Source organism: Hyla sarda, chromosome 8 (genome assembly GCF_029499605.1).
Source record: "Hyla sarda isolate aHylSar1 chromosome 8, aHylSar1.hap1, whole genome shotgun sequence".
In the NCBI taxonomy this organism is placed as follows: Eukaryota; Metazoa; Chordata; class Amphibia; order Anura; family Hylidae; genus Hyla; species Hyla sarda.
In genome coordinates, this window is record NC_079196.1 from 101,620,751 (window position 1) to 101,647,919 (window position 27,169).

A 27,169-nucleotide genomic window follows, 5' to 3' on the forward strand; every position below is an offset into this window, starting at 1 on the left:
ATGTCAATCTAAAATAAGAATAATAAGCAAAAAACTAACAGGTAAATCAAGTACTTGTATATAAAGGTCAGAAAGCACTGGTGGAGACTGTCAATCACTTTTGATGTAGAGGTATGAGCTTCTTCAGGGTCCTTTATAGTACACACACAGTGTACCAAAGAAATATAAAGGAGCTTCACTAACCTGGTGTCCAAAGGAGCAGCTAACCCTGACACAGGTTAAGATCAGTATAGTACGTGTAGTACCACTGTGCTGTAGAGCGGCAGTACTAGACTGCCAGTCAGTGCAGGAACTGCACTAATATCATTTATTTCCTTTGTACATCACTTCACCATTAGCTTTTTAAGTGGATTTACAGTGTCTGCAGACTGTATAATAAACAGTTAACCTAATTTTGCATTGTATAAATCTTTTCTTGAGTTTATTAACTTTATCCAAATCCAGGAACCTCATCCAGCTCGACTATCTGCAGAGGAAGCTTTACTGAAACAGACCAAGCTAGACAATGGAACGCTGAACTTGTTCCAAAACATCACTGAGCTAAAGTCATTTTTTATAAAGGTACATCTGGGGAACATGTGAAGCATAATATAGCAGACTGACACATATTTACAAATATATTTACGTAGTCAATTCTTTTCTTATATTGTTAAAAAATAAAGCAATTGTAAAGAAGTGTTCCTTATAAATGTTTGTTTATTCTTTTCAGGGTATTAGTGATGACATTCCTGTGGTTAAAGCAATTGTACCGAAGAGTCAGTTACGTTCCTTTATATCTCAGGGAAGCCCGGAAGCATTGGTAAGTTTTTCAAAAATCCACTTACCAAGTAGGCGGTTGTTGAAAGTCACCGAAAAAATAGGGGTTTGTTGGAAGTCACATTAAAGTCTCATGAGTATAACCCAAAAGGGATTTGTACTTGTTTGTACTTATATGTGTCCTGGAAATCGAGCATGGCTTTCTTTTTCTGCTTTATTGTTTACAGTAACAGGTTTATTACATCCGTTTTACTTACTCGTTTGTGTCTCCTAAATGAACCAGTCACCGCTTTCTTTTTTCTTTTTTTTTTTGTAACATAAATAAAAATCCGAGGGGACAGCACATTAGGATTCACTCAGCAGTAGCTGGATTGTATACAATTTTATACCTGGTTTATGGTAAATGGTGCTGTCCTGGATTGCTTGAGTTATTTTGCCTATTGTGGCACCTTGTTTATTGACACAGTAAATTGGGCCTAGGTATCTTAGTGCTAGTGTGCATAATAAACCTAAAAGTGAGAGACATTGTAACTTATCATTGTATTGGTGTTTAAGATATGTCTGTAAGTGCAAGTATTTACTGATTACAGGTCGTTGCATCAGTACTTTTTTATTTTTTTTATTACAGTGTTTTATTTTAAAAATGGAAAAAGGGAGGTTGATTAAAATTTTTCTTAAAGCTGTTACATTAAATTGATCTATGCTATTTGTGCTCAATGGCTAAGGGTTGCCTAAGGCCACCTTCAGCAATCAGTCAGGGAAGCCCGAAGATCAGAGGTAAGGCCCCGGGCTTTTCTTGCAGCCCATCGTCATCCTGCAATAACATCGTGTGGAGGCGATGGGACCACTATACACCAGGGAATACTGGCTTTTAATGTTTAACCCCTTAACGACCATGAACGTATATTTACGTCCGTGGCCAGCTCCCGCTCCATGAAGTGCCCTTCATATTTGCCGGGTCCTGGTTGCTATCAGCAACCAGGACCCGTGGCTAATATCGGACATCTCCGATCGAGCTGATGTCCGGTATTAACCCTTTAGACGCAGCAATCAAAGTTGATTGTGGCATCTAAAACGGGAGAATACACTGCCGGTTAGCTCAGCTGAGCTGTTCGTGACCACCGCGGTGAAATCACGGCTTCCCGAACAGCTGAGAGAACAGCGGGAAGTATCTTACCTTCTTCCCGGCTGTCCGATCGGCATTTGATTGCTCCAAGCCTGAAATCCAGGCTTGAGCAATCAAGCGCAGAAAACACTGATCAATGCATTCCTATGGCAATGCATTGAACAGTGCCTGCAATGAGTGTATGCTGTATTATAGGGGGGCTATAACACTGCATAAAAAAAAGTTAATAAATGTGATTTAACCCCTTCCCTAATAAAAATCAGAATCACCTCCCTTTTCCCATTTAAAAAAAAGTGTGTAAATAAAAATAAAAACAAACATATATGTGTTATCGCCGCGTGTGTAAATGTCCGAACCATAAAAATATATAGTTAATTATACTGCACGGTCAATGGCGTACGCGCCAAAAAATTCCAAAATAGCGTATTTTTGGTCACTTTTCATACCATAAAAAAATTAAGAAAAAGCAATCAAAAAATCCGATCAAAACAAAATGGTATCAATAAAAACTTCAGATCACGGCGCAAAAAATGAGCCCTCATACCGCCCTGTTCGTGGAACAATAAAAATTTTATAGGGGTCAGAAGATGACAATTTTAAACGTATTAATTTTCCTGCATGTAGTTATGACTTTTTCCAGAAGTACAACAAAGTCAAACCTATATGAGTAGGATATCATTTTAATCGTATGGACCTACAGAATAAAGATAAGGTGTCATTTTTACAGAAAAATGTACTGTGTAGAAAACAAAGCCCCCAAAATTAGCAAAATGGCGTTTTTTCTTCAAAAAAACTGCGGTCGCGCCCCCTTCCCATAGACTTTCGTTGAGGGGGCGGGCGAGGCGTCACGCCCGGGGGCCGCGAACACAGAAGCCCGCACACAGCGTTCGTAGTCAGGGCAGCGCACAACCCTTTTAACTTGGAGAGGCAACCTTTTGAGAGGACAATGGTGATAGGTCCTGTTTTAGAATTTAGTGACTAATTTATGTAAATAAGTGTAGAAAACCATAGAGCAGCTACCAAATTAACCGAACAGATCACATTTTCTGTCCTTCACCTGAACAATAAAAGCGTGAATCTAATCTGAATCTACTTCCAATACTGATTACTTATGAAACCGATCATGTACATGTACTATAATAACATGAACCCTTTAACCATTTGTTTTACCTAAATACATATGCTGTTTGTCTGATTTAGGTAACAATAAATCAGCACTTAGTAATTGGAACCCATGGATGGCTACCATATGACAAGAACATTTCTAATTATTTTACCTTTACCAAGGACCAAACTGTATCTAATCAAAAGTAAGTGTATATCTAAATAACTATGAGCACGGTAGAATATATACCACATTTCATATTTGGTCTAGTCAGGGTATAAAATAATTGATTTAGAAAGCTAAATTTTTAACCCCTTCCCACATTATGATGTACTTTTAAATCATCGGAGAGAGAGAACTCCCACACCATGCCTTAAGTGTACATGATGTTGTTTGTGCAACAAGTTATTGACAACAAAACTGTAATTAAGCTGTTGTGTTATTGACAGCCAACCTTCAATGAGGCTGAGCTGTAATGCTAGGCACAATAGAAACATGCATTACTGTTTTCTGGAAGAAAACAACCATGTTTTCATAAACATAGACAGCACCTAGGAGGCCACAACTGGTTTGGTCCTTAAAGAGAATCTAATAGCTAGTTCATCCACGCTAAACCCAGAATACAGTGGTCCCTCAACATACGATGGTAATCCGTTCCAAATGAACCATAGTTTGTTGAAACCATCGTATGTTGAGGGATCCGTGCATTGTAAAGTATAGGAAGCTGTACTCACCTGTCCCTGCCGCTCCAGACCCGTCATCGCTGCCCTGGATGTCGCCCTCTATTGCTGTCGCCGCGTCCCCGACGCTCCGGACGTCTTTGCTTCCCCGGGATCCTTGCTCTCCGTCATCACGTCACTACGCACGCCGCTCCTATTGAATGATGGGACGGCGTGCACACGACGTGATGACGACGATTGAGAGCGCCGGCGATGGAGGGGATGGTGAAGAGGATGCTCCGGACCCCCGAGGACAGGTAGGAGATCATCACCGGAGCACACGGGGCACCGTAAACGGCTATCCGGCGGCAGCTGAAGCAGTCAGCGGTGCCGGATAGCCGTTTATGCGATGGCCCCGACATACAAAAGCATCGTATGTTGATGCTGCCTTCAACATCCGATGGCCTCTGGCCCTACTGGGTTATAGTGCAGGTGAACAGCTGGAAAATGAGGGGTTACTAATTAATATCTGTTGGTTAGATGCTGCTTCCTTCTTGTTGATAGTTTTATTCTTAATTTGCCCCAGCACGCATTGGAGGTGGGGAGCTGGCTGGCTGAGCTCCTGTGTCTCCTCCATAATCCCCTATCCACCCCTGTCCCCTTCCTTCATATGCTAATGAAGTCTACGGTTGATCAAACAGAGGGCAGAGCGCTCACCCACAACCTTAATTAGCATATGAGTGAAGGGGCGGGGCCAACATGGGAAGGTGGAGGAGACATGGGAGCTTAGCCAGCTGTCTGGTGCACATTACGATTAAAACTATTTTAGAAGAACGCAGCATCTAACCAACAAATTTTAGTGAGTAACCACTATTTTAAGGCTGTTCACCCGCACTATAACCCAGTTTATTGGGTTTAGTGCAGATAAATTAGCTGTCAGATTCTCTTTAAAGTTATGTACAGCATGATATATTTAACCCCTTAAACAGCTACATAAAAATTAGACATTAAGCCTGATTAAGGGGTTATGGTAAAATAATGATTTTTTTTATATATATTAAATATCACTTATTAACATATAGTATTATATGGTTGTGTATGTCATGGAGTGGGCTAATAACAGACACTAGTTCCACTAGGAGGTGAAGAGCTGCTGTGTAGCCATGAGATTACTTTACTGCTGAACATTTCCCTCTATTACTGTGCCTGTCAATGATGTCATCTGCTGCAGCAACTGTGACCAAGGGGGTTGCTTCCAAAGATTAATCCTTAAGACTTAAAGATGCAGACTATACACAGCAACTGCACATGGAAATGGCAGCACGGCCATAGTTTTCCTTTTCAGATAGAGATATACTTAAAGGGGTACTTCACTGCCCCAGCGTTTGGAATATTTTGTTCCGAATGCTGGGTGTGGGCTGTGGGGGGTCTTGATTTCAAGACCATGCCCCTAATGACGTCACGCCATGCCCCTGAATGCAAGTCCCATAGACTTGCATTGAAGGGGCAAGGCGTTACATCACAACCCCCACACCCAGCGTTCTGAAAAACGATCTGAACGCTGTGGCAGTGGAGTACCCCTTTAAACTCTTTGCCTGTGAAAAGCAAAGCAGAGGGTATAAAGATCTAGGTCAGAAAAACTGACTGAAAAACTAAATGAATTGAACATGAATTGTCCACGTATTGGAGGGAGAAAAAGAACCAGAAGGTACACTTCAAAAAAGTTACGTACAGCTACATGAACATATTAGGGATAAGAAATGTTGACGTCAACTCTCATTTACAGAGCTCAGAGGGTGGTGTCTGGTCCATTCGCTCCTGGCCTTGAGACAACCTCAAAGCTCTTTGTGGTGTCCCACGATGGGAAAGTGTTGTATAGTGGTGGTCACTGGGATAACAGCATCCGAGTAACTTCGTTGGCCAAGGGCAAAGTTATTGGACAACACATCCGGCATATGGGTAAGGATCTGATTTGTATAGATTACCAAAACTTTATGGGATATTTTTTCTAAATTACTTTAAAAAAAATTTGGGTGGCTTTAGTTCAGTATCAAATGATCTGCTGTTCACTGCCTGTTAGGATAAATTAATTTCTAGTAACAGAAACAGCAAGATGGAACACAGGAAGTGCATGCAGGAGAGGGTGGAGTAGTGAGAGAGAGGGACCCTAGGCTGCGTGTAGCAGCAGGGGAGAGAGAGTGCCAGTGCATCAGTAACCCTTCTTCCTCCACATGCCCTTTATAATGCTTTACTGTAAATCATTTCCAGCATAATGGCAGTCTGTTCAGTCTAGTTCAGTTTCACCAACATATGTCATGGCATAGCAGAGAGGAGTAAATGCTGTTAGGTGCTGTGACTGACCTGACAACTAGACAAGGGAGGAAGTAACTATGTAAGTGCTCTAGATAAAACACTATACTAATTCAGCGTGTGAATGTAAATTTTGGCACAGCAGAATGTCATTCTGAATTCAGTACATAATCTACATTTTCAGTATTAACATCTATGTGAAGGAGTATCCTATGATGGCGCAGTCTACACATTGCAGATTTTTCCAACATGATTTGAAAATCTGCACATGGGAAAGAAAATTAGTGGCCTGGCTACCCAAAGCAGATTAGCACCATGGGGCTAATACCACATCCAAAACCACATTGAATTTTACAATGTGCAAAGTGAAGATGTGCTGCAGATAAGCGACAAAGATCCACCATCTGCACAGGGCCTAACTGGCACTATATCTGAATTATTAAAGGAGAGATGGCTAAGCATATTTGGAGCATGTTTGCTTTTAGCATCAGTAAAGGTCAGACAGCTGGATTTTATGATGATTCTATAACAAAACAGTAGACGGTTTTCAGATTTGTTGTATCAGAATTTTTGTTAGTGATTTTGTAAACTCCAGGGCCATTTACTAACAAGGCACTTTAGTTTTCTAAAATAAATCTGAAATGTAAAAACCCAACAGCACAGTAAAATGATGTCTCTTTCTCTCATTTTTACAATCCCCTACATATGTAACAGACATTGTGACCTGCCTAGCCACAGATTTCTGTTGTATGAATCTTATGTCTGGCTCTCGGGACAGAACATGCATGATCTGGCAAATCTCACCACAGGTTGGTAATTTTTTTCTTATTTAGGGTACGTTCAAACGTATAGGATCTGCTACATATTTTTGCTGCATATTTTCTGCAGCTGATTTTGCTGCCCATTGAAGTTAGTGAGTAGCAACATCAGCTGCACAAAATATGCAGCAGATCCTGTACGTGTGGACTTACCCTTAATGTTTATTTTGTATAGTTTATATTGAGGAGTAACTTTACTACTAGCAAATCCTTATTTAGGCAATAAAGTATAAGAATATGAACTTTGAGTATGGGTTTCACATATTTAGTCAATACGATTTGAAGGGGTACTCCACTGGAAAAAAAAATTTAAATCAATTGTTGCCAGAAAGTTAAACAGATTAGTAGATTACTTCTATTTAAAAATCTTAGTCCTTCTAGTACTTATCAGCTTCTGTATGCTCCACAAGAAGTTCTTTTCTTTTTGAATGTCTTTTCTGTATGTCACACAGTGCTGACACCTCTGGCCATTTTAGGAACTGTCCAGAGTAGGAGCAAATCCCCATAGCAAACCTCTCCTGCTCTGGACAGTTCCTGTCATGAACAGAGGTGTCAGCAGAGATCACTGTGGTCAGACTGAAAAGAAATTCAAAAAGAAAATGACTTCCTCTGTAGTATACAGAAGCTTACTAGTACTAGAAATTTAAGATTTTTTAATAGAAATAATTAACTTTCTGTCATCAGTTGATTTACAAAAATTTTTTTTCCAGTGGTGTACCCCTTTAAAGAGTAGCTCCCATCATGTAAAAAAAAATTCTGCCCCTGTCTATTGCCCATCTATCCCTAACCCCATCCCTGCCTTTAAAAAAGGCTTTCTCGGTCGCTTCATTGGGGGACACCTAACTGATGGGTATATGCTCTGGCCACTAAGGAGGCGCTGACACTGTTGGCTCCTCCCTGGCAGGATATACCCGCCCACCTGCAGTGAAGTAATCAGTTTTAGCTAGTGTCAGCTAGGAGGCGGACACAGGTCTGGGTGCTCCCCAGACCTGGTCTTTTTATTATTTTCTAGTAAGGGCTGTTTAGTTAGATTCTTTACTCCCTTTTGTTTCTTTTTTGTTTTTAGGTGGGGGTCCAGGAGCATGGCGGTACCTGTTCCCCCATATGCGGCTAAGGGGCACGGGGCATAGAAGTATGCACCGTTAACCCCTTCCCGCCAACGGCCAGCTCCTGGAGGTTGTACCCTGGGTCCGGGTCCCCCACTGCCCCTGCTCGCCCCGCTATCTTAGCCTGGTATGATGCAGTGCGGCCATAAGCTGGTTGAAGACGCCTGGGGTGAGTATAAGAAGGTGTCTGCAGGTGAGTATGTTGGGTGAGGGCAGCTGAGGCTGCCACTGTGTCTGTGAGACTTGGGGGAACTCATGAGGAGTTCAAGTCCACAGCAGACATATAGAGGCAATATTGTAAGGGAGCGTCATTTAAATGAAACAACAGGGAAGTTTTTATAAAAAAAAAAATATATATATATATATATATATATATATATATATATATTACACATTTGCTGGTCACACTGAACATTTGGTGTAGTTTGGCCCCCTCTAGTGGCCAATTCTGGTAATTGCACTCTAATTTTATTGCAGCCTTGGCCCGACGGCCATATCCGCTATATACTATGCATGAGCTGCTTACCGTATCCTTCTGGTGTCCCTATCCCTGCATTGTTGCCGTGGCAGGTTGTTGCCTGGGATGTACGGTCCCTTGGCAACTTTAGGGGATATATTCATGCATTCTGTTCTCTCCTACCACGTAGTGCCATACCTTGTCAAGCTCCTTGACGTTCCTTGACAGACCCTCAGGTCTCTTTGAGGTTCCTCATCTGTCACGTCTGCCGACCACCCATCCTGGGGTGTTCTTGGCATTTCATACTGAGTGATCCTTTCTCCAGAGGCTAAGGCATCTAAGGCTCCATTCAGCGCTAATTCTCCAAGGGGATATCCCTGCCCTACGGTATGGTTCCCTGGGAGACTACCAGCAGTGGGGAGCTGGAGGGACAGCAGCTGCTGTGGCAGCTATGAGATGAGTAACCGATGAGACCACTGTTTGGCACAGTGATATCAGGTCCAAACTATGCCTACCATAGTTTGGACCTGATATCACTGTGCCAAACAGTGGTCTCGACGGTTACTCATCTCATAGCTGCCACAGCAGTTGCTGACCCTCCGGTACCCTACTGCTGGTAGTCTCTTAGGGAACCATACCAGTCATTCACGGTGGTCTGCATAGTTTCCTCTGCCGGCCTTCACAATTTCACACATCTGCTGTATCTGCGGCTGGAGTTCTGGTCCTTCACAACTGGGTGAGGTGTATGATGGCATGACTCATTGTCTGCTCTGGACCCATACCAGTAGGCCAGACAGTGTTCTGCATGGTTTCCTCTACCGCCTATCACACGTCACATGGCTGAAGTACCTGTGGCTGGTGTTCCGATACCCCACTGCTGAGTGCGGTATACGAAGAACTGGCCCAGTGTGCTCTACGGGACCCTATGTCTCGTTGTCTACTTCGGACAGTGGTCTGCATGGTTTCCTCTGCCACCTGTCACACGTTTGATGTATTTGTGGCTGGAATTCCTATACCCCACTGCTGGGTGCAGTATACGATGAACTGTGTGTGTCCTACGGACCCGATGACTCGTTGTCTACTTTGGACCCATACCAGTACGCCAGATAGTGGTCTGCATGGTTTCCTCATCCACCTTTCACACGGCTGATATATCCGTGGCTGGAGTTCCGATACCCCACTGCTGAGTGCGGTATACGAGGAACTGATCCCGGAATGCCTTACGAGACCCTATGTCTCGTTGTCTACTATGGTTTCCTCTGCCGCCTGTCCCATGTCACACAGCTGATGTATTCGTGGCTGGAGTTCCTATACCCCACTGCTGGGTGTGGTATACAATGAACTGACCTGGTATGTCCTACGGACCCGATGATTAGTTGTCTACTTTAGACCAATACCAGACAGTGGTTTGCGTGGTTTACTATACTGCCTGTCACACATCACACGGCTGATGTATCTGCTGCTCCAGTTCCGGTACCTCACTGCTGAGTGAGGTGACTGATGGACTGACTCATTGTCTCCTATGGACCCGTACCAGTAGACCAGACAGTGGTTGGCATGGTTACCCTCACCGCCTGTCATACGACAAACGGCTGATATCTCTGCGGATGAAGTTTCGGTTCCTCACTTCCGTGCGAGGTGCCGACCATATGACTCGTTGTCGTCTATAGATTCATACCAGTAAGCCAGATGGTGGTCTGCTTGGGTTTCTGCACCTCCTACCATACATCTCATGGCGGGTGTACTTGCGTCTCGCTGTCCATTCTGGTTTTATGCATGCTTTTCCACATCTCACGGGTATTGTATCTGCTGCTGGGGTTCCGGTACCTCACCGCTGTGTGTGGTGCCCGACGGAGTGTCTCGTGGTCCACTACGGATCCATACCGGTAAGCCAAACAGTTTTCTGCATGTCTGCCGCACAACCTCTCTCCCAAGGGGTGAGTTTCTCGGCCTCCACGCCCTCCCACCTATTGCAAAGGGCACAGTTATTTCCTGTCTGCCTGTTACCTTTTCGCCATCCGCCTGGGGGGGTTCTTTTTCATCCAGGCTCCTTTCTACACTGTTTCCACCGCCATCGGTCTTTTACCTTCTGGGCTGCTGTGGACGGAGCTAGGTTTCCCGTACCTCACTGCTGGGTGAGGTTCTGGAATATATCCCTACAGGTTTACCGGATTGCGGCCAGTCGGACAATGCCTCGTCTGTTGATTTTCTACGGCACCATGGCGCCCCTTGGTTGGGCCACACTCTAGTACCCCGCCTTTTGGGGAAGGTTGTCTGGGAGGACCCTGGGTGCTCAGGACTACTATATACCTGCCGGCCAGACTGTTTTTCCGCATGGCTTGCTACTATGTTGGGTCACCTACCGTACACTTCCACTGTGGATGGTAGTTCCGGTTACCCACTGCCATGAGATGGTTTCGAGGTAGTCTCCCCATCTTACCCCTTGGGCCTTATACAAGGCACCACATGCTAGGTTTGCAGGGTCCTCTCTGTATGCCTGCTCCTCTGTCTACAGGCTGGTATCTCACTCCACGATGTGTTTCCATATGCGGGACCCGGCGTGGCTATGGTCCCTTTGCCACATAGCCAGACTGGGTCTGCATGGGGTTCTAATCCACCTGGTTACCACCCCGGGTCTGTTGATGCACAGCCGCAGTCCGGTGTCTCTCTTCCAGGTGCAGAGTGTGTACCTGTGGGTTCTTGGGGACCCTTCTACCTGTCAGCCACACTGTGTCTGCGTTTTTGTCCTGCTCCACACTCCTTCTTCATCTCCTTAGTCTGCATCCGCAGCCTTGGTGTCTGGCACCATTAGGAAATGGGGTGTGGAGCCCACCTTCCTTTGGTTTGGTGGGGTGTGCCTCGGGGCTTCCGGGGATTTTTTTTTCCGCAGTTCTTTGGCAGTTGTGCACTTCTGTTCTGCCATGGGGCCTGCTGGGGCGTCAGTCAGTTCAGCTCATCCCTATGCCTCCAGGTGTGTTTCCCGGGGTTTTCGTGCCGGGTTGGCTCAGGTATCTACTCCTCACTATCTGGAATGGCTCTCCACATGTTTGGTACTTGAGTTTTCCTCTCATCAACCCTTGATTTCCCTCTTCTGGAGGGATTATTTTGTTGCTTCTTTTCTGCCACCCAGACGTTGCCGTCTCGCTGTTCCCACTGTATAGGTGGCGTATCTGGCGGGGCCCTTGGTTTTTGCTGTCTGCATTCCAAAGGGCCTTTTTCTGTTGGAGGAGTTTGTTCAGTCTGCCTGGAAGGGACCTGTTCTTCCTTCCCTTGTCTGTGTCAGTTTTACTGCACTGACTCCACAGTCGTCTGGGGTCAGCCGTCCTGTGCCCAGATCCTGAGATTTCCAGTGGGTTCTCATTTGTGTCTCCCTCAGTTCCCATACTGACGGGATGTTTTTTTAGTGTGCTCTTGTCCGCTCGGACCTTCGGGTCTAGGACTGATTGGTCTCCTTGGCTTGGACTCTCTCCTAGGATGCTGTGGCGTGCCTTCCTTTTAGGCGGCTCTTCCGGTTCCTTGGGCTGGGGTGATGGTTCAGGCCTTGGGCATGTGTAGGGTTCCAGCCTAGACTCCTCTGCGATCCCATTAGTCTGGGTGGTCTTTTGGTTCTGCACTTCATGGAAGTTTTGTCGCCCGGAGTGCTTTTCGCAGACGTCTGTTTTTCTTGTCTCTCTATATGACCCGGGTGCCTTGGGTCTCTACAGAGGACGGCCCTTTCCTTGGTGTCCTAGTCCATCTCCTTGGATGGGGGATCTGCCAGAAGTTCCATTTCCGTGCCTTGTGTGTCTCCGCCTGAGGGGGCTCGTCCGCTGGCCTTGTGGACACGCGATTCCAGTCTCAGGACTGATTCCTTTTCTCTGGTTGTTGTTTTTTCCGACCCTAAAGGACTGCCTCCTAGTGGCAAGAGCATATACCCATCAGTTAGGTGTCCCCCAATGAAAGCTACGAGAAAGGGATTTTACGGTGAGTAAAAAAAAATCTCCTTTTTACCACCTTAGAAAAATATTTTTGCCTGGCTGGTAGTGTGCTCTCTTACCAGACAGACTTTCCCAGCAGGCGCAACGTCACTGATGTCTGCTGGGGGGGCCGACTTCCGCCCTTAGCACATCTATGCTGCGCTCCTGTCAAGAGAATAGCCAATAGCACGGCAGGCTGCTCTGGGGTCTCCTCCTCCCTGTTTAGCAGTGTAGTATAGGAGCATCGCCCACCTACCGTGCTATTCTATACCACCGAGACCGGAACTGAAACGAAGTACGGGTAAGTGAAATAAGACCTCACTTACCTGTACAGGAATGTACAGTCCTGGAGCATCAACGCAGCACTGAGATTCAGTGCCGCGCTGCCTCCAGGCTATACATGCCAGGGGCGGGGACAGCAAGCGCGCAAAGCCAGGCAGCCAATGCGTGCAGCCCAGGCGTTCACAGCGTTTGCTCCTGCCTGTCTGATTGACAGGCAGGGAGCGAGCGCAGGCTAACTGAATTCGGACTGAATGTCTGGCCGGAATCTGTCCGAATTCAGCTGTGACATCACAGCAGGCTGTAGCCGGCCACCAGGAGGGAGACCCCTAGTGGCCGGATTTCACGTGAAAAATAAAATAATGTAAACTCAAAATAAATAATAGAAGTATATTAGAGATATGTTGTAGTACATAAGTACTACAACATATCAAAAAAGAAAGTTGATGACCGTGCCCATTTAAGTCCTCTGGTACAGAATAGATTTTACACTCCTGAGTGGCTTATAGTGGAATTTATGCCAATAGTAACCACAATCCACTCACCATAGTTCACAATAACATTACAACAGATCTGTAAGGTTACTTACTCAAGTATATTGGTGCTACCCACTGTAAGTCATTGGAAGGTTACACAATGGGCACCACCAGATTCATAACTCAAGACACAGTTATACGTGTCATATGTGGTAGAACTGGGTTCAGCGCTTCATGAAGCACATGGCTCAACATGTTGTTAATCTTTTACCACATTGATATCACAATATTTTAAATGGTGCCAGATTTTGTTAGAGAATCGAATCGGTTACATTATGTTGCCCTCTGGAATAAAAGTAGCTATATATATATATATATATATTGTAGTAGAAAAAGAACAGCACAACCACTGAAAGGAAAAATGTCGTAGGGAGGTGCACACAGCTCCTTGATCCTTGGTTAGGGGATCATCTTTCAAACAGAAAAAAAGTCTCGTCCACAGCACCAAAATTCATGAAAAAAATTTGTTTTATTCCATATAAGGTGTCAATACAGCAGCGACGTTTCAGTCAGCTCAACCTGACCTTTCTCAAGCATCACACAACCAGTGCTAACCATATCTTTATAAGAGTACCAATTACAAATGGTACTAAACAATGTGCAAAATCAATCAATAAATAAAGTGCAAATGCATAGTGTAAACAATTCAAAACATCCATAGACATAAGTTACAAAATACAAAGTTGTGAAAAATATATAAGCAAAACTTTTACACAATGTAGTGCAATAAATACATTAAGATAAACACTAATTGTGTTTAATTAATAAAGTGACACACATGTGTACTGAAACATACAGGGTTAAAAAGGTGGGGGAACACACACTCACCGGATGACAAGTACATCCACGTTATTACAGTATTTAGCATCAGGAAGTAACAACAGCGCCTGCGCGCCTCGTTCTCAGAGTGTCCTGTGTGGCAAGTAGATCTAGGCCAATCAGCGGATGGTGTCCAGGTACCCATGGCAACGCGCAGCTAAGTGTAACGCATGCGCACATCCTCATGAGTCAACCTGCGCCATCTTGAGTGCGGGAAGCAAGCCTCTACATATATCAAAGTAACAAACGTAAAAAAAAGGAAAAGAAAAAGTAAATCTTTATCAGATAGAGCTACCAGGTAACTGTATAAGGTCCTAGTCCCCTACATCCATCGTACCATACAGACTCCGGGGGCCGGCACTCTTGTGTATCACCAACATCCAACTTTCGGAGGCTAGTAACGCACAGTGTGCACGTGACCCACATCCCCATACGTAGTATGAAGGTGTATGGTCACAGCACACAGTTTCGCCGGCCACCCAAGGACCCTCTTGGTCCATAACCCACACACGGGATCAAACAGTCAGGGACAATTGGAACAACCTGGAATATGGTATCAAAATTGCAAATACAAAAAAATAAACAAAGCAAAAATAAAAAAAGCAAACAAAGTAAGTAAAACAGTACTAAATAAAGACAAAAGAAAAAATCAATAAATAAGAAAAAAAATAATAATAAAATAGTAAAAAAAAAGTAATAAAAAAAATAAAAATGAAAAATATAAAGAAATTAAAAAATTATTTTTTTTTTTAATTAAAGGCTGCACCACAAAGCCACACTAAGCCGCCACACAAGAGACTCATGTAACTCACATCAATAATAAGTATAAATCGTTTTATTAACAAAATTATAACAAATATTATAGTCATCAGGTGAGTGTTCAGTATATCCCAAGATCCACCTAAAAAACAAAAGAAAAGAGACAGATTAAAAAATAGAATATATATTCACGGTAACACTGATGGTGTGAAATTACCAAGTACTCATAAATCCAGATATCAAAGGAACAGGATTACTGATTAACTACTCTGTGTGGAGTTTTGAATTCTACATTCAACCAGCAGGTTGTGGAGACCCCAACTTAAAAATCCATTTAAGTTCAAGTTTTTTCAGCATCGCCTGTCTATCCCCACCTCGTTTGAGTGGGGAGACATGATCGACGATGATGAACCTCAACTCTTTTTCCGTATGTCCCATAGTAGCAAAATAACTTGACACCGGCAAATCCATTTTTTTCTTCCGTATAGTGTATCTATGTTGGTTCATGCGCATTTTGAAATCCCACTTGGTCTCCCCCACATAGAGGAGACCACATGGGCACCAAAGCACATAAACCACATAGGAGCTATTGCATGTAAGATAATGTCTAATAGGAAAAATCTGTCCATTTTTGGGATGTACAAAATCATTACCCTTGCACATCAAACCACAATTGACGCAGTGTCTACAGGGGAAGCTACCCTTGTTCATAGTTGTCAAATACCTCTGAGTGCCCACTTGTCTCTGTGATATGTCTGCCTTCACCAGTTTGTCCCTCAAATTAGTCTGTCTTCTATATGACATGAGAGGAAATACATTAAGTTCAGGAATATCCAAACAACTCTGTAATAATGTTAACCATGGGCCTGGGGTGACAACTTTCAAATTTCAACATGTTACAGTCCGTAGGCTTAATATACAGGTCCGTCGTTAAATGACCGCCTTCAATATTCACCAGTACATCCAAAAAAAACTTACTGACTGAAAAGAATGTGTAAGAGTAAACTGAATGCTGGGAGTAACATTATTTAGATATTCTTTAAACGAGAGTAGTTCAGACACTCCCCCACTCCAGATGAGGAAGATGTCGTCTATGTATCGCCACCACCCCAGGACATGCCTGAAGTGGTGCGACACATAGATGTACATCTCCTCAAAATGCGCCATATATATATTAGCGTAAGTTGGCGCAGTGTTACTCCCCATTGCGGTTCCTCTTTTCTGCAAAAAAAGTTCATCATTGAATAAAAAATTATTGTTCTCAAGGACTAACCGCAATAGGGAGATGAGAAACTCAGTATCATCTGGAGAAAAATCTGCATTTGTTAAACATCTAGTCACAGCCTCTACACCCCCATCATGTTGGATGGAGGTGTAGAGGCTCACAACATCAAAGGAGGCAATGATAACATCATTTGGCAACTGAATGTCCTTAATTTTGTCCAAAAAATCGGTAGTATCCCTGACATATGATCTTGTGGTTTATGTGCTTTGGTGCTCATGTGGTCTCCTCTATGTGGGGGGAGACCACGTGGGATTTCAAAACGCGCATGAACCAACATAGATACACTATATGGAAGAAAAAAATGGATTTGCCTGTTTCAAGTCATTTTGCTACTATGGGACATACGGAAAAAGAGTTGAGGTTCATCATCGTCGATCATGTCCCCCCACTCAAACGAGGTGGGGATAGACAGGCGAAAAACTGCTGAAAAAAACTTGAACTTAAATGGATTTTCAAGTTGGGGTCTCTCAAACCTGCTGGTTGAATGTAGAATTTAAAACTCCACACAGAGTAGTTAATCAGTAATCCTGTTCCTTTGATATCTGGATTTATGAGTACTTGGTAATTTCACACCATCAGTGTTACCGTGAATATATATTCTATTTTTTAATCTGTCTATTTTCTTTTGTTTTTTAGGTGGATCTTGGGATATACTGAACACTCACCTGATGACTATAATATTTGTTATAATTTTGTTAATAAAACGATTTATACTTATTATTGATGTGAGTTACATGAGTCTCTTGTGTGGCGGCTTAGTGTGGCTTTGTGGTGCAGCCTTTAATTAAAAAAAACATTTTCATTTTTTTATTTCTTTATATTTTTCATTTTTATTTTTTTACTATTTTATTATTATTTTTTATTTTTTCTTATTTATTGATTTTTTCTTTTGTTTTTATTTAGTACTGTTTTATTTTTGCTTTGTTTATTTTTTTGTATTTACAATTTTGATACCATATTCCAGGTTGGTCCAATTGTCCCTGACTGTTTGATCCCGTGTGTGGGTTATGGACCAAGAGGGTCCTTGGGTGGCCGGCGAAACTGTGTGCTGTGACCATACACCTTCATACTACGTATGGGGATGTGGGTCGCGTGCACACTGTGCGTTACTTGCCTCCGAAAGTCGGATGTTGGTGATACACAAGAGTGCCGGCCCCCGGAGTCTGTATGGTACGATGGATGTAGGGGACTAGGACCTTATACAGTTACCTGGTAGCTCTATCTGATAAAGATTTACTTTTTCTTTTCCTTTTTTTTACGTTTGTTACTTTGATATATGTAGAGGCTTGCTTCCCGCACTCAAGATGGCGCAGGTTGACTCATGGGGATATGCGCATGCGTTACACTTCGCTGCGCGTTGCCATGGGTATCTGGACGCCATCCGCTGATTGGCCTAGATCTACTTGCCACACAGGACACTCTGAGAACGAGGCGCGCAGGCGCTGTTGTTACTTCCTGATGCTAAATACTGTAATAACGTGGATGTACTTGTCATCCGGTGAGTGTGTGTTCCCCCACCTTTTTAACCCTGTATGTTTCAGTACACAGTGGGCGCTTTAAATCAATGATCTGCATTGGCTTTTGCGGGGCCATAGGCCGCCGCCACCACCCGCTTCTCTCCCCTACCTGCCAGGGTGCTCCGGGCCATCCATCCATCGTTCCTGTAGTGTCCGGGGGCGTTCCGGGTGGAGGGTGGTCCGGTCCGGGCTGTCCTTCTTCTCCGGCGGGCCTCTTCTCCACTCCGGACAGGCTCCGGCCTAGTACGCTGCATAGACGCCCCTGCGCAGTGACGCCCGTGCGCAGCGACGCACATGACGTCACGGCGTAGCGGCGTCTATGCAGCGTACTAGGCCGGAGCCTGCCCGGAGTGCAGAAGAAGACCGTGGGAGAAGGACAGCCCGGACCGGACCACCCTCCACCCGGAACGCCCCCGGACACTACATGAAGGAAGGATGGCCTGGACCACCCCCATTACGGGTAAGTTTAATTTTTTTATTCACTCGGAGGGTGGCGGAGGGGCCCGACTGGTATAGCGGTATGGGAAAAAATCCATACCGGTATACCGCCTAGCATCACGGTGGGGGGTGCGACGCGGTGCGGTGGGTCGAAGGTGCGGTGTGGCGGGTCGAGGGGGTGGCGGTCGCGGTGCGGTGGGGGCGGTGCGGGGGGCGGGGCATTATCGGCTTATCGGCAAGATAATTGCCGATACCGATAATGCCCAAAATCGTGATTATCGGCCGATAATATCGGCCATACCGATAATCGGTCGATCCCTAGTTAGCACTGGTTGTGTGATGCTTGAGAAAGGTCAGGTTGAGCTGACTGAAACGTCGCTGCTGTATTGACACCTTATATGGAATAAAACACATATTTTTTTCATGAATTTTGGTTCTGTGGACGAGACTTTTTTTCTATATATATATATATATATATATATATATATATATATATATATATATATATATATATTAATAATAATATATATATATATATATATATATATATATATATAATAATTATTATTATTACAAATAGCAGCAAGAAAAAAAAAGTGCAGAGGTACTCGCCCTTGTCTGTTTCCACTTTATTGAATGTATTATTACGTTTACATAAAAATGATGGCTGTTAACTTAATGTGTAGTTCAGAAAAACATTGAGGAATCATAAGGCTATGACCACTTTGTGCAGTGTTTCTTATTTCCTAAAGCCTTTAAGATAAGAAATTAAGGAACTCTGCAATAAGTTTTAAGGTGTTCTTCAGAATTTTTAGAAAACAAGCTAAAAGCTGGAACTGGCATAAAATAGAAAAAAAATTAAACTTTGTTCACCCGTAAATCCCCCTACTATTCCAGCACCACACATGCGTTCCCTGTTAGAGATGCACTGATGATGATACATTGTTCACATGCTGCCGCAGCCTATCACTGGTCTAAGTTGACACCCTTCACAAAGGCAGTGAGTGCCAATTGCCTGCAGTGTCTCGTGAACAACACGGGATTTAGGGGGAAGTCAAGTTTTCTTATGTATATCAGTTTTAGCTCTTCTGGGTCAATGTTTAAAAAAATCTCAGACTACCTCTTTAACCCCTTAAAGGGGTACTCCGGTGAAAACCTTTTTTCTTTTAAATCAACTGGTGCCAGAAAGTTAAACAGATTTGTAAATTACTTCTATTAAAAATTCTTAATCCTTCCTGTACTTTATTATCTGCTGAATACTACAGAGGAAATTATTTTCTTTTTGGAATTCTCTATGATGATCACAGTGCTCTTTGCTGACTTCATTATAATAATAATAATAATAATAACTCTTTATTTATTGTTGTCCTTAGTGGGATTTGAACCCAAGGCAACAGCAACACCTATAACATACACCAGATACAAATTATGGAAAAATTTAACACATCTTTATTAGAAATTCATATAAAAACACTTAAAAAGGACAAAAGACAGCCATAAAAACACTGACCAATGTGAGGTATAGTACAAAAAGATAAAGTGCATACAATAGCAAGCTAATCCTGACAGGGTCACCAGTGTATATAACCTGGACAATATTGCTCAATCAAAGCACTAAATATCTTAAAAAGAAAAGATGCAAAGGGTCATGGACGCACAAGGTATGGAAGTGCTGAGATTGCCTGTGGAAATGGGAGAAATACACCAGCAGAGGTAAGTCATATATACTTAACTAAGCCTCCGGTGTAACAAGTACATTACATAACTCATTCTCCCAAACCCCACACGCCATAGAAGCATAACAGTCCTTAAACATACCCTCACAGTTTGCCAGCACTCCTTAGCTGTTTGGACATTTTAAATTCAGATCTAGTGCAAAGTTGCTTCAGTTGTTATTTGAGACATTAAGACAATAAACATGTTTACAAAGATTACCAGCTACTAGAACAGGTCAACTCCTTTTATTTACATGTACACTCCTTTTATTTACTTTGTAGACTAGAGTTGAAGTAGAGGTAAATTTGTAATATGTTTAAACTGTAATATATTATTTTCAGGGTGACCTTTCTGCTAAGCCTATACAGATCCTGTATGGACACACAGATGAAATAACTAGTGTTGGCATCAGCATTGAGCTGGACATGGCTGTTTCTGGATCCAGAGTAAGATTTTCTTCTGCAACAAGAATAAACTTATTCTTAACAAATAAAAACAATGTGATGGAAAGAAGATTGTGATGTTGATAGTTTTTCTTGTTGTAGGATGGGACAGTAATTATTCACACACTCCGAAGAGGCCAGTATATGAGGACTCTTAAGCCCCCAAGTGATAGTTCACTTGTCATGACTATTCCTAACTTGGCAGTCTCCTGGGATGGACATGTTGTCATTCATAGCAGTCTGGAAGGGAAAGGAACCCTGAAGGTGAGTCTGTTATTGATTTTAGAAGCCAATTCTTATTTTGGTTTACTATAGTGACTATTCTTTAAAATGGTTGTCTAGTCTTATGTGAATTAAACCTTAAAGTCTATACCCATCTTCTAAAACCTTTCAAGTCCTATATATTGCACTGATTAATTAAATTATACATTTTTGTAGCAGTCAAAGCAGTCATTTTGATTTTGCCCTGCACAAGTGATCTCAAGTTTCTGGTATCATCTTGACACACAGTAAATGCCAATCCCTTGCCACAGCACTGCTCTTCCTCAGCCACCTTCATTAAGTGGGTATTTTCTGGTGCCAAACAGAATGGAGATTGGCACATATGTACAGCTTTCTTAATTTTTATTTTTGTAACGTTGTCTAAACATCTAATTATTTTAATCCCTTATGGACACAGTCCAATTTAACCTTGAGGGCACAGCCAATTTTCATTTTTACATTTTCCTTTTTTCTGCCTGGCCTTTTAACCCCTTAAGGACGCAGGGCATACATGCACACCCTGTGCCCACTCCCTTACTATGACGCGCGATCAGGCGCTGAGCACGCATCATAGCAGGATGGACCCGTGACTATTGACGGACATCACTGATTGCGGTGATGTTCGGCATTAACCCCTTAGACGCTGCTGTAAAATTGATCACGGTGCAAGAAATGAGCCCTCACACATTCCCAGTATTTGGAAGAATAAAAAGTTATAGGGGTCAGAAGAGGACAATTTTAAACATGCAGATTTTCATACATAAAGTTATAATTTTTTTTAAAAGAAGTAAAACAAAATAAAACATATAGTTTGTGTATTGTTGTAACCGTATGGACCTGCAGAGTAAAGATAAGGTGTAATTTTACTGAAAAGTGCACTGTTTAGAAGTGAAAACCCCCAAAAGTTACAAAAGGACATTACAAAATTTTATTTATTTCTGCAATTTTGCCACACACAAATATATATATATATATATTTTTTTTTTTTTGCCATAGATTTTGTGGTGAAATGATTGATATTATTCCAAAGTAAAATTGGTGGCACAAAACAAGCCCCCATATGGGTCTGTAGGTGCAAAATTAAAAGCCTTATGATTTATAGAAGGTGATTAGAAAGAAACTAAAGCAAAAATGAAAAAAGGGGTTAAGAGCCATAACTCTTATTTTTCTATCCACAGAGTCCTGTGAGGGCTTGTTTTTTTGCCTGACCAATTGTACTTTGTAATGTAATCATAAAACGTACGGTGTAACCAAAATTATAATTTGTGGAAAAATTTGATAAGAAAATCTAAAATTTGCAACTTTTACGGTGGGTTCTTCTTTACGCAGTGCACTTCATGGTAAAACTGACTTTTTTTCTCTGGCTAAATATGATTAAAACAATACCAATTTTTACATGCTTTTTTAATATACTACTACTTAAAAAGTCACACTTTTTTCACAAAATAAGTATGATTTAAAATGCCCTTTTCTGACATGGGGCTATATAAGGGCTCATTTTTTGCCCCATGATCTGTACTTTTTATCTGTTCCACTTTTGCATGTATGTGACTTTTGATCAATTTGTATTTTCGATTTTTCTGGGATCTGATGTGACCAAAAATCTGCAATTTTAGACCTTTTTTTTTCTTTAACAATAAAATTATACTTTAATAGTTTGGATATTTCCGCATAATTATTACAGAATGATTTTTTTATTTTGTACATTTTTTATTTGTTTCCAAAATGGGAAAACGGTGTTGATTTAAATTTTTATTGGGGAAGGAGCTTATTTATATTTAAAAAATTTTTTTTTATTACTTACCTTACTTTATTTACATGACAGCACTGATGTATAATATCTGCAATGTACCTTTACTGGCTGTCAGACGGCAAATTATACAAGCGGTTCCCTGATGAGCGGCACAAAACATGTGAGGAGACCTCCAGCAGCCATCTTCACTCATCGGACCCCCGCAATCATGCTGCGGGTGGTCCGATGAGTGTCACTAAGTCACACAACTGGTTTAGATGCCATGATCAGTATTGATCACAGCATCAAAAGGGTTAGTGGTAGGCTTTAGCATAATCATTAATGTCCACCATTAGTGGTGATGAACCCGCTGTCTATGAAGCGAGTGCAGCTTCTGTGTTTGCTTCATAGACTGTAAACGCCACAGAACATAAATATATGCCCTGGTGAGCTAAATACCTGGCAGCCATGGCATTCAGTTATGCCATGTGTCCTCTTGGGGATAAAGAGTTTAAAATGTTCCTGTTTCTATAATGGACACAGGAATAGAGATGCTGTGGCATGTCATTTATCCTATAACTTTCAAAGTCGTTACTTTTAAAGCATTTTTTTCTTGGCCATTTTTCTTATATATCTCTCAATCATTTTCCTTTGTCTTTCTCGTATTATAAAGTTTTATGTAACATTTATTTACTTTCTGCACATCTGTATCCTACAAATGTTTGAGGATGTTTGATGTTTTACATTTTGCCAGAGGCGGGGATCACTTGGGAATGTTTTTTTCTTTTTGTAGAACAAGAATGCCTTACATCTCTACAGTGTTAATGGAAAATATTTGGGCTCTGAGGGACTAAAGGAGCAAATACTGGACATGTGTGTCAGCGGAGAATACATTGTTATTGGGAGCCGTCAGGGACATCTTTCTATACGTGATCTATACAGGTTAGTAATAGAGGCCAATTAGTATCAAAATGTATAGGCTATAGGGTGCCATAGGCAGTTTATACTACTAGGTTACATCTGTACAGTAAAAGGGTTTGTTTTCTTCTATGTAATGCATGTAGTTGTGTGTGTGTAGCCCAGCTGTGCATGGGGAGACTTTCACCATGAGATGAATTCATTGTGAAGTAAAGTGTATGGCTGAAAATATCATGTATCCAGTCCTGGTTCATGATCTTACTGTAAAAATGTCCTGTCATCTTTTCATGGAATATAAACTAGATTCTGTACAAGTCAATATTTCACTTTATATAGAAGAGAGTTTTTAAATGTGAATTGTTGCCATAGTTTATGTTCTTAGCTGATAGGAGTTGTACACACTGTATATCTTCCACTACTAAAGCCCATTTTCTTCAAGGTGTGATGTGTTGTGCATTCAGAGATGGTATTCTGCATACCTCTTACATCAACATCTCTCTCTCTCTCTCTCTCTCTCGTCATTTTAAATTGGTTTCTTAAACATGACAATGAACTCATACTTCAATGACCTCACAGTCACCAGATCTCAGTCCAATAGAGTACCTTTGGGATGTGATGGAATTGAAGATTTGTTTATGGATGTGCAGCAAAAAAATCTGAAGCAACTGCATTATGCACTCTTGTCCATATGGAGCAAAATCTCTGATGATTTTTTCCAGCACCTTGTAGAAGTTATGTCACGAAGGTTAAGGACAAAAGGGTCCAACCCGGTGTACCTAAGCAAGGTGTACCTAATAAAGTGGCCAAAATTTCAAAATTAATGTATTTGCAAGAATATTTAACTTGCGCTTTAAGTTTTTAAAGTATTACTGTCATCAAAAACAACGTTTGACATGTTGCTCAGAAGTTTATGCAGAGAAAAGGTTGGTTCTGTTGGCAGGCCAAGAAGCAGAGCACAATGCTGCCCAATTCCCCGGCTTATATCCCATGAACGTTTCGAGTCTCAGGAGTAAGACCAGGTGCGATCAACAAAAAATTGTTTTAAATGACCGTAATACATGAATACAAGAATAGACGAAACAATGACTATTTTGAGATCATCATGAAATAAAATGTATATGAAAAGATAATGACCTAGATTTATCAGTCTGTCTAAGACAAAAACTGAGATTGTTCGCCTTAGATCAACCAGTCACAAGTCAGCTTTCTAGTTGCTGAAGTCAAATGACTCTAGTTTTTGTCTCGGACAGATTGATGAATCTAGGTTTATTGTAATATATACATAATATATGTATAATAATAGAGAAAATATGATTATGTTTTGTTTCTGTTATTTTCAGTTTGAGTCTCAGTATTTCGCCTTTGAGCATGCGCGTTCCAATTCATTGTGTATCTGTGACAAAAGAGAACAGTCACATCCTGGTGGGGCTTGAAGATGGCAAACTCATCATTGTTGGTGTTGGCAAACCAGCAGAGGTGAGGACTGTGAAATCCTAATGACTCTGGCTAGTAAATGGCAGGAAAAAAAATATCATGAATTAAGTCAATCATGTAACATTAAGAGTTTTTGTTCTGTATTGTCTTTTTCCTGTTATATGTATGCGTATTATGTATGCATATTACTTGTCTATAGATTATGTAACTTATATATAAATGTGGACAAAATTGTTTGTACCCTTCTATTAAAGACAAAAATTCCTAAAATGTTCCCTAAAATAATTAGAAACTGAAAAAAGAAAATTACAAAAAATTATCGGATGAAAATCAGACATTGCTTTTGAATTGTGGTTCAGCAGAATGTTTGTAAAAAAAAAAAAAAAAAATACAGTGACCCCCCCGACATACGATCATTTCAACATACGATGGCCTCTCGGAGGCCATCGCATGTTGAAGGCAGCATCAACATACGATGCTTTTGTATGTCGGGGCCATCGCATAAACGGCTATCCGGCAGCGCAGACATCTTCAGCTGCTGCCGGATAGCCGTTTACGGTGCCCCGTGTGGTCCACTGACGATCACTTACCTGTCCTCGGCGCTCCGGCGCGTCCTCTTCGGGATCCCCTGCATCGTCGGCGCTCTCCATCGTCATCATCACGTCGCTGCCCATGTCGTCCCGTCATCCAATAGGAGCTGCGTGCGTAGCGACGTGATGGCGGGGAGCGAGGATGCCGGGGAAGCAGAGGCCTTGCCGGAGCGTCGGGGACACCCCGGGGACGCGGCGACAGCGGGTAGCCGTGGCGGTGATGGTCCGGAGCTGCGGGGACAGGTAAGTACAACTTCCTCTACCAGTGGTCTTCAACCTGCGGACCTCCAGATGTTGCAAAACTACAACTCCCAGCATGCCCGAACAGCCGTGCATGCTGGGTGTTGTAGTTTTGCAACATCTGGAGGTCCACAGGTTGTAGACCACTGTCCTATACTTTACATTGCACGGATCCCTCAACATACGATGGTTTCAACAAACGATGGTCCGTTTGGAACGGATTACCATTGTATGTTGAGGGTCCACTGTAATAATTGGACAAAGATGGTGCCCTAAACTTAATATTTTGTTGCACAACATTTTGGGGCACTCACTGCAATCCAGTAACTTCTGCACTTGTCTACAGATATCATGGTCCACTCTTAATAAGACACTGCTTCAGATGTCTCAGGTGTGAACGATACCTTCTCCAGACTGCGTGTTTCATCTTCCACAGATGTGTAATAGGATTTAGATCAGGGCACATAGAAGGCCGCTTCAGCATAGTCCAATGTTTTGCTAGGTTAAGCATATGAAAATTGAAGAAAAGAAAGAAAAGACAAGGGGAAATATGTCCAATAGATTAAATTACAATTTATTTTGAATATTATAAGATTTCTTCTGCAGTGCCCTTGCATCAGATATAAGTTAAAAAAATAAGTAATAAAAAGGTGTGCTATGATAATGATAATATGCAGACTTGTTACAATTACTTGCAGAAATGAATTCCCCATTTGGCATACAGTCTTACTGGGAGGGCTTAGAGACTCTCCACTTGTAGTGTATTGTACTGATACAGTAATAGGATGATGATTTTCTCCGCACCATAATGTTATACAGTGATACAGCGTTAATCCAATGTGATGGCTTGGGCGACGCTGTGCCGTGTTAGAAACCGAAAGTGAAGTTAGTGGGTGCCGGCATGTGCGCTCAGCAGCGCTACAGTACCCCTATTTCTGTCCCACTCTACCCTCATGGCGCAGAGCTATGTGCAGTTGTGTCTTTGAGTGGGATGGGGATTAGGTAAATGTGACAGGCAGGTGCGCTAGGCGGTGCTGGAGTCCCCCTGATGCTCACCCACTTTACCCTGGCGGCACAGGGAAAATGTTGTATAGGTTCCAAGTGGGGTAGGGGGTTGGCACCAGGTGCCTCTTACCGGTATCGGGTAAGTCTCCGGATGCGCTTCAGTGTTGGCTGGCCAGCGGAGTAGATGAAGTCTGTTGAGCATGCGCTCTGCTTCTCTGTTTGCGGTGGAGATTAGAATGATGCGAATCCTCCTGTTTTGCCAAAGATGGGGTGCAAGTACACATGTGAATTGGCTAGATGTGTTTCGGGGAGCCAGGTCCCATTTTTCAATAGCTGGTAATGGTGTATTTTTTTTTATATGAATTGTTTTCTCTTTTGTCCTGGGCACATAGAGTAATGTGTATCACAGTATCCTCGGTTTAGGATTCTGTTTTATGTAAAGCTCCCAATCAATTTTTTCATAGTCCAATGTTTTGCTTTAGCCATTCTTGGGCGTTTTTAACTTAGTTTTGGATTCTTATTCTATTAAAGAACTCATGACCTGCAAATGAAATCAAGCTTCCTGACACTGGGAAGCACATGTCACTCCAGAATGCTTTATAGTCTTGAGATTTCATTGTACCCTGTACTGATTCAAGACAGCCTGTGTCAGATCCAGCAAAGCAGCCTGAAACATAACTAAGCCTACTCATGTAGGTACACTGTTTTTTGTTTTCTTTTCTTTTGTATGATTCATTTTTGCATCTGCAAACATAGAGCTCAAGGGACTTGAAGCCGAAAAGCTTCTGGTGAGATGAGACAATATTGGATTTTTTTAGCAAGTCATATCAGCTATATGTTCACGAACCCAGTACCTACTAAAAAGCATGGAGGATGCTTGATTATGTTTTGCAGAGTACAAGAA

The 27,169-nt window shown here is 42.3% G+C and overlaps 1 protein-coding gene across 3 annotated transcripts in view; it reads left to right on the forward strand.

The window, feature by feature from the left end:
• NBEAL1 (neurobeachin like 1) overlaps positions 1-27,169 on the forward strand; it is a 273,447-nt gene that overhangs the window by 235,845 nt on the left and 10,433 nt on the right. For all 3 annotated transcript variants that reach the window (XM_056534118.1, XM_056534117.1, XM_056534119.1), the window contains 9 exons: positions 445-561; positions 710-799; positions 3,083-3,192; positions 5,433-5,605; positions 6,671-6,765; positions 19,984-20,088; positions 20,188-20,349; positions 22,872-23,020; positions 24,337-24,472. In XM_056534118.1, coding sequence (XP_056390093.1) covers positions 445-561; positions 710-799; positions 3,083-3,192; positions 5,433-5,605; positions 6,671-6,765; positions 19,984-20,088; positions 20,188-20,349; positions 22,872-23,020; positions 24,337-24,472 — 1,137 coding nt within the window. The remainder of the gene's footprint in view (positions 1-444; positions 562-709; positions 800-3,082; positions 3,193-5,432; positions 5,606-6,670; positions 6,766-19,983; positions 20,089-20,187; positions 20,350-22,871; positions 23,021-24,336; positions 24,473-27,169) is intronic.